The sequence below is a fragment of the Plasmodium reichenowi genome, chromosome 14 (assembly GCF_001601855.1).
Source record: "Plasmodium reichenowi strain SY57 chromosome 14, whole genome shotgun sequence".
Taxonomy (NCBI): Eukaryota; Apicomplexa; class Aconoidasida; order Haemosporida; family Plasmodiidae; genus Plasmodium; species Plasmodium reichenowi.
In genome coordinates, this window is record NC_033659.1 from 3,098,176 (window position 1) to 3,107,715 (window position 9,540).

A 9,540-nucleotide genomic window follows, 5' to 3' on the forward strand; every position below is an offset into this window, starting at 1 on the left:
TTTTTTTTTTTTTTTTTTTTGGTTTAGATATGTTTGTTTATTAATTTGTTTGTATATAATAATAAAAGAAAAAAAAAAAAAAAGGAACATATATGTATTATATAGTTTATATACATATATTTTTTCTTTTTTATATAAAATAGTTGAATTTTATTTTTTACATATGATTATAAATAAATAAAATAATAATACGTATAATATAAAATATATATATATATTTTTTTTTTTTTGAAATATATATATATATATTAATATATATACCATGACAGAAAGTAATATTATTAATGATGAGAATACTAAAGACAGAGCCTTAGTTTCTACCTTTTGTAACAAAGATGGTTTACGTATAAAAAGTTATTCTTGGATAGTGAAAAAAGCTTTAGGTATCATAATATTAATACATGGGTTAGCTTCTCATTTAAGGTTTGGATTTTTAAACAAAAATGCAAAGATTGTAAGTAATGATCATGCTGTTTTAATTGATGGAGATAATTATTTTTTATATGAAGGAAGTTGGGTTGAGAAATTGAACAAAAGTGGTTATTCTGTATATGGTATTGATTTACAAGGTCATGGAGAATCTGATGGATATCAGAATTTAAAACTACATATTAAAGATTATGATGATTATATACATGATTTAATAGATTTTATTAGAAGAGTTAAAGAATCAAGTATTTTAGAATCTGAAAGAACAAGTAACACATTAGATAACGAAAAAATTGAGACTTTGGAAAACCCTCCAATATATTTAGCAGGTTTTTCTATGGGTGCAAATATTATGTTAAGAGCTATGGAATTATTAAATAATACAAATGATGATTTAATTACTAAAGGAAGTATAAAAGGACTTATATCACTATCTGGAATGTTTTCTATTAAGGCAGTTGGATCACCTGATTCTTTTAAATATAAATATTTTTTTTCTCCAGTTATGAATTTAATGTCTTCTATAGGTCCAACTGATAGAATAAGTAAGAGTAAGAAAAGTTACGAACGTTGCCCATATATTAATGATCTTATATCTTTTGATAAAGTGAGATATGATGGGACCATAACAAAGAACCTTGCCTATGGTTTAATGAAATCAGTGGATACATTAAATAAAAATATGGATGGAATTCCTAAAGATATTCCTATTTTATTTATACATTCAAAAATGGATAATATATGCACATATGAAGATGCATTACTCTTTTTTAATAAATTAAATAATACAAATAAAGAAATTTATACTTTAGAAAATATGAGTCATGTTATAACACTCGAAAAAGGAAATGAAAAACCTCTAAATAAAACGATTGAATGGATACAGCATACACAAGATAAGGAAGAAGAAGAAAAAAAAAAAAAAAAGAGACAAAAAGAAAAAGAAATGAAATGAAATGGAATGAAATATTATACACATCATAGAATTAACATTTTAAATAATATAAAAATTATATTATTATTAATTAATTAATTAATTAATTAATTAATTAATATATTTAGATTTATGTTATACATAAGAATTTATTTTGTCTACACTGAATCATTTATTATATATTATTTACATTTTTGTAAAATTTGATTAAACTGTATAACATGAAATATTATATAAACTAATTAAGAAATATATACCAAAAAAAAAAAAAAAAAAAAAAATTAAATAAATAAATAAATAAATAACATTGGATGAAAATAATTTGTAGTAAAAATATATTTTATAAAATAAATATAAACATAAATTGTTTGTTATGAATTTTGCCATGATAAGATAAATGTTAAAGTAATAATATGTATATAAAGGACTAATGAATTATTGAATATAAAAATTTGTGGGTTACCTTAAATGTTATTAAATATATTCTCATAAATGCATATATATTTTACTTTTTCTTATACCTGATTTAGGTGCTATAAATTTTATTTTTTTTTTTGTATGTTGACATAAAATAATTCTTATATTAATCATATATAATATATATATATATATATATATATATATATATATATATATAAGTATCATTTTTAATGTTCTATTTAATTTTAAAAGATTATTTATTTTTTTCTTTTCTTTACATAACTTGTATGAAATTTTTTTTAAATCTGAATTTTATGCTACTATATCATAATTATTATAAATTACATATAAATAGCAATGTATATATAGTATTATTTATTTTTCTTTTATTTTTTTTTCATAAATACTTCTTCTAAATGTAAAAAAAGGGAAAGAAAAAAAAATATATATTAGTTAATATTAATTCACTTTTGTTAATAAAATTTAAATTGAATTATTTGTTTGGTAATCTAATATATTTGTAATTAATTATTATTTATAATATTTGTATTAATAAAATTTTAGTTATATATATAATATGTATTTTAGTTGACGCATATTTTTCATATATATACGAAACACAGAAAGGAAAAAAAATTAATAAATATAAAAAAAATAAGAAAAATAAAAATAATAATTAAGACATTATTTTTTATATATGATAATTATTAACAAATTGTGTACTTTTGAATATATATTTGTATATATATATATATATATATATATATATATATATATATATAAATTACTTTTTTTAGTTTTTTTTAGATTTTTTGGAAAATATTTATATATATATATATATATATATTATTTCCCTTTTATTGTTATTCGAGTTCTTCATCATATAAGTCGTCTTCATATTTATTTTGAATAAAAATTTTATATAATAAAAACATTAGTAGAATAAATAAAATAATTATAGTAACGGTAATGAAGATAAAAACTGCCGGATTATTTATTGTTGTAACAACACATTTACCATACAATAAAGTAGCTATGGATAAGGGAATAGTTGTAACTCCAAAAGCAGATTTAGAAAGATAGAGTACTTTAAGAATAAGTATAAACGAAATTATCATTACAATACCTATTGCTGCATATCGTAATCCTTTAGGAAGGGAATATATTTTTTTCTTTTTATCTTTCATCACCTTATGGAATATTTCTTTTATTTTTTGTTTATAATAAATTTGTTTGTATTTTTTATTTAAATAGTTCATAATTTTTTTGAATATCTTATTCTTTATTTCAAGAATGGAAAATTTATCATATAATTTTGAAATAGTTTTATTTTTTTTCAAATCAACATATTCATTGTTTGCGTTTCTTTCACTAGATGCATATTTCCATGTGTCAAATTTTTCCATTGTTTCGTTGATTATTTGATAAATATTTTCCCTATCAGCATTTTCTTCATTTTCTTTTATTTCATGACTTGAATAATTGAATTTCATTTTACCATTAACATTGGAATTTTCTGAATCAAATTCTAATAGTATTCTTCTATGTATACATTCTGTATACATTAATTTGTATATATTTTTAAATTCCCATCTTCCAAAATATGTCTAAAAAAAAAAAAGAGAAAAATATATGTATATATATATATATATATAATCTATATATTTGTAGAGATAAAATATTGCATAGATCTATAAATATGTCAAATACGAAAACGAAGAGACTTCTTTCGTTTTTCATATATTTTTGTCCAACCTTATTTTTTAGGTATAATATCCAAAAAGTAATAAATAAAAAAAGCTTTCTGTTATTAAAGTATATCATTTTTTTTTTTTTTTTTTTACATATATATAAGGGAAAGGAAGAACCAATATCTATTTTATATACGTATTTATTTATATATTAATAAGAAAAACATGAATATGTGTATTATATACATATACATACATATATATATGTATACATATTATGTTATTTTTTTTATATTTGTGTGTATTCATTTCAATAGTATATATTTAAAATTATTTATAGGATTGTATAATCAATTTTTCTTTTTTATTTTAATCTTTATTTATTTATGTATTTATGTACTTATTTATTTATTTATTTATGTATTTATTTATTTATTTATTCATTTATGTATTTATTTATTTATTTATTTTCGTATATTTAAGTATATTATATGAATTTAATTTATTGATATCTTTTATTTCTTTTAGCAAAGTGTCACTATAAATAAAAAAAAAAAAACCGTTATATAACAAATGTTAATAAAATGAAAAAAGGAACATATATATATATATATATATATATATATATATATTCATATTTATATATATTTTTTATTTTTATATATATTTTTAGTGGTTGTAGAGAAATAAAAAATGAATAATATTTCTTCTATTTTTATTTATTTATTTATTTATTATTTTTTTTTTTTTTTTTTTTATTTGCTTTATTAGTTAATATTACATATTTTATATTTTATATTTTATATGTTTTATTTTTTTTTTTTTATTTGTTTTAATTTTTTCTCAATTTTGGTGTACTTTTTTCTTAACACATACAAGGGTGAGCATAAAATTAAATGTTATGTTCCAAAAAATGACCAATTTTTTTTTTTTTTTTTTTTTTTATTTATAATAGAATAATAAATGTGTTTCAAAAAAAGAAGAAAAAAAAAAAAAATAAAATGAAAAAAACATATATATTTATTACATAAATTTATTAATTTATTAATGATTAATATTTTGGTTTTTATTTCAAGATTATTCTATATTTTTTTGTAGAATACATATGTAATATTTGATACTCAAAAAAAAAAAGGAGATGAAAAATGACGAAATAAGGGATTATCAAGAATAATTTATTTTAATAATTTCATTATACGCATTTTTTAATAAATTTACAATTATCATATTGATACTAAAAAATAGTACAACTACATAAATAATTTTGCTGTTTTTTTTTTTTTTTTATTATTTTTTAAGATTAAATTATTTATATTTGTGAAGAAAAATGTACGACCTCATTTTTTTCCAATATAAAAATATATGATACGTATGAAATATTATATATGTATTAAATAGAAGAGGAAATAATTAAAATGTATATGAAGCGATTAAGAAAATGTATTCACATAAATATATATATATATATATATATATATATATAATTATTTTTGTACAATCGATTTTATACCATTTTATTGTTCGAAAATGAGAAAGATAAATTTATTTAAAAAAAAAAAAAAAAAAAAAGAAAAGGAAATATGAATAATTTATCGATAAGAATAATTTTTTTTTTTTTATTTTTTTATATTTTGTGTGTTTGTTATTATTTGATAGAAACAAATTCAATAAATCCTTGCTAATATTAAAAAGAACGTGTCATATCACCGTTGTAATATTTTAATATATAAAAAAGAATATAATTAACTTATGATAAACATAAAAAGTGAATGTTTAAAATATACATGGAATATATTTATATGCATTTTTATGTGCACATTTTATTTTTAAATATATTTCTTTTGTTTATTTTTTCAATGGAATATAATTCTTATAATTTTTTTAAGATATAAATTAAGAATAAATTAAAAAGATAAAATTGGGATGTTTATTATAAAATAATAACAAAATATTATGTGTATATGATTATAAACAAAAAAATATATATATTTTTGCCTTTATAAATTTATATATATATATATATATAAATATATATTATTTGAATTATTATAAATTTTAGTCGTTACAGACGAGAAAGAAGAAAAAAAAAAAAAAAAAAAAAAAAAAAAAATGTTAAGAAGTTTGCCTTTGAGATAATTGCAAAAATATAGTCTAAAACCAAAATAATAACAGGAAACCAATAAAACTAGTAAGAATACAAACAGTTGTAATTACAGGAACAATTTGGAGTGTGTCAATGTTAAAAGGAATGTAAGATGTAACAACCTTAAATAAAAATACACGAATTTCATAATGTTTTGATGTATTATTATGAAAAAAAAAAAAAGAATTTTATTTATATTTTTCTTAATTCTTCTAATATTGTAAAAAAGAAATATTTTATATTTTGGCATAAAAAATATTTTGCATATATAATATATATGAGAAAAAAGAAAATAAAATTACTATATTTAAACATTTATTTTTTCTTTATATGCTATAATTTTTTTTTCTATTTATTAATTATATAAATTAAAATATAAAATTGTTTTTTATATTTAATATTACTATGCATCATTTCTAGTTCTTCTTAGTTTAAGAAAATACTTGTCTAATATATATATATATATATTTATTTTCTTACTATATGATTATTATATAATTCATTACATTCTTGATATATTATATGATTTTTTTTCGATATAATTTTCCATATTACATTTATATTAGAAATCGAATTTTTTGTTTTACATTAATGAATAGAGCATGTCTTTTTTATTATGTAATGAAAGTATATAAAAATTAATAAAAATGGAAAAGATAAAATTAAATAATGAGATAAATAGTTTTATTTATTTATTTATTTTATTATATTTTTTCTTCTGATTGTTCTATAGGAGTTCTCACTTTTTCTTAGAACAATTTTCTTAAGATATAATATTATCTGTTTTATTTATATATATATATATATATATATATATATATATATATATTTACCTTCAAATTATATATTTAAATAAAATTACGATTTAGTTTAAAGGAGTATATAATTTTTTAATACTTTCTTTTCAATAAGTATAATGTAACATTGATGGAAAAAAAAAAAATAAAAAAAATAATCTAAAAACAAATATATATATATATACATATTGTATAATATAATAATAAATAAATTAATGTATTTATTTTATATTTTTGTTATATATTGATAATTTACTATTTGCTTTTGTTTTTGTTTATTTATATTCTTTTAAGATTTATAATATATTTCATATTTTTAATGTGTATTTTATGCTCCTACAAATATTTATATATATATATATATTATATTTTTTATTAGAAGTATTTAATTAAAGGATTTAGGATTGTTTAATAAAAATATTGTAAATGTTATAAGGAATTATAATATTTGTAATAATATTAATAATAGTAAATAATCTATTTATATATATATATATATATATACATATCATTCTTTATATTTGTAGTTCATTATATTTATATTATTATTTTGAAAATAATGGTATATGTGTATTATTTTTAATAATTGGAAGAAATACCATAAGTATTCTATTATGACTATTATAATAAATGTTAATAAAATGATTAACATATAAATGTTTTTTTGATTTATTAAAATGTATTATATTTTATTAATAATTTTTTAGTGAAATATATATTTGTAATAGGTATAAACTATCTAAATGTTTCATTGATTTATATAATACATGGAAGGAATAGGTACTTTTATATAATTACACATTTGACAAAATAATTAAATACATATTAATACCTTTTATATAAAAAAATAAAAAAAAAAAATTAAAATGTTATATTTTATATATATATATATATAACAAAATATATAATTGTTAAAAATTTTGTAATACCATTATTGGATCATATAATTATGCGATATATTTTTTGTTATATATATAAATATATCTACAGATATTTAAAAAAAAAAAAAAAAAAAAATTTATTTTATATGAATGAATATAATATAATATATATATGTTCATTAGGTTTTATTATTATATGCTTATTTATTAAAAAAAATTTTTAAATGTATTTTATTTACATTTCTTTTTAATTTAAAAAAAAATGTTATGACACAACATTTTATAAAATCTAATAGATCCTCGATTAATAAATATAATAATAATAATAATAATAATATATAGAATAAAACTAAGAAATAAAAAATTTATATAAATATATTATATTAAATTATAAATAAATTAATACGTTTATGTCATTAGATAATATTATAAGTATAAAATATTATATTACATGTTACTTCTACCTTATGTAATTTATTAATATATTATTATTATTTTTTTCTTATGTATATGTATTAGTTGGGATTAATAAATATAAATTTTTTTTTAATTATTATATTTAGGTAATGTATGTTAATAAAATATGATATAGGATAATGCATGAGAAATATATATTTCATTATATCATAATTAAATAAATAAAGACATATATATATATATATATATATATATTTATATTATATATTTATTATTATAATCTTTTTTTTTTTTTTTTTTTTTTTTTTTTTTTTTTAATCTATTTTTATATAGCGAATAAATATATAAATTCATGCATAAAAATGAATAAAATAATATAAAAATTATATATTGATATATGTATGTATAATATATTTATACCAAAAAAATGTTATTATTATATGATCCCTATATATATTTATTATTATTTAATGCATTATAAATGTATTTTGATTTTACATATTTTAGAATAGAAAATAAAATATATTTCTATTTTTATTATATTTATAATTATATTTCAATTTCCATAAATAATTATTATTTTCTTCTACTCTCTCTATGAAAATGTATATCGATCGTTTTATTTTAAGGAAATAAATATAAATATAAATATAAATATGAATATAAATATAAATATGAATATAAATATAAATATAAATATAAATAAAAATATATATATATATATATATATATATATATATATATATATAAAATGATGTCATATTTACATATTATTTTAAATTCACCTAAATGTATTCGATGTATCCATTTTTTTATTTAATTTACATTTTTTGTAAAATATTATTTTATAATTAAAATTGTATCTATATTATAAATATTTTAGGTAAATGTATTTTTTTTTATTATTAATTATATTTTTACACTGTTTTATTTATAAAAGAAAAATGAATAATATTATTTTATTATAGTGTACTTTTTTAATCAAAGGATTCTATTTTCTTTCTTTTATTTATTTCTTTTTCTTCTTTGTTCTTTTTTTTATCCTTATCTATTGACATCTATAGATAGTATGATATATATTTAAAATTTTAACTATTATTGTTTCTTTTTTATTATAATGGCTAAATCGTACAATATAATATTTTTTAATTTTATTAAATACTTTTAATAAGAAAAATGAAAAAAAAAAAAAAAAATTAGAAATATAAAAATAAAAATATATTATATATATATATATATATATATATTAAATAAAAGTATTTATTCTATATAATAATATTAATAATTTTTTTTTTATATTATAAATATAAAAATAATTTTAAATTTATGTATATTATATATATAAAATTATAAAAAGTTATTTTCATAATTTTTTTTTTATTTATTATATCTTTTTTTGCATCGATAAATAGATTTATCAAAATGAACTAATATATATATATATATATATATTATATTAATTATATATACTTATTTATTTTTTTATGTAAATTTTGTTTTTGCATGTGTATATTTTATAATATATATTATATTATAGTTATAAATTAATATTATATTTTATTTAATGTATTCTTACCTTTACAATAATTTTGTCATATCTATATTTATGGTTTGATATGCTGTTATATATATATATATATATATATATATATATTAATATACAACTAACGTATTTTAAATTATATTTATTTTGTTCTTTGTTTATGTATTTATTTTCATGTATTCATATTTTTACAACTGAATATCATATATTACTTATCTATTAAAATTTATTAATGCACTTTTTTTTTTTTTTTTTTTTTTTTTTTTTTTTTTTTTATTTTAAAAA

At 15.0% G+C, this 9,540-nt stretch overlaps 2 protein-coding genes across 2 annotated transcripts; one reads left to right on the top strand and one right to left on the bottom strand.

Annotated features, from left to right (window-relative positions):
• Positions 1 to 262: 262 nt before the first annotated feature.
• PRSY57_1475800 (lysophospholipase, putative) lies at positions 263 to 1,384 on the top strand (the record flags this gene model as incomplete). The annotated part of the gene is made up of 1 exon (XM_012910354.2): positions 263 to 1,384. One exon carries the CDS (start codon positions 263 to 265, stop codon positions 1,382 to 1,384), a length of 1,122 nt encoding a protein of 373 aa, XP_012765808.2.
• A 1,262-nt stretch (positions 1,385 to 2,646) lies between these two features.
• Positions 2,647 to 3,607, bottom strand: PRSY57_1475900 (putative exported protein; the record flags this gene model as incomplete). The annotated part of the gene is made up of 2 exons (XM_012910355.2): positions 2,647 to 3,390; positions 3,539 to 3,607. 2 exons carry the CDS (start codon positions 3,605 to 3,607, stop codon positions 2,647 to 2,649), a joined length of 813 nt encoding a protein of 270 aa, XP_012765809.2.
• Positions 3,608 to 9,540: the final 5,933 nt, after the last annotated feature.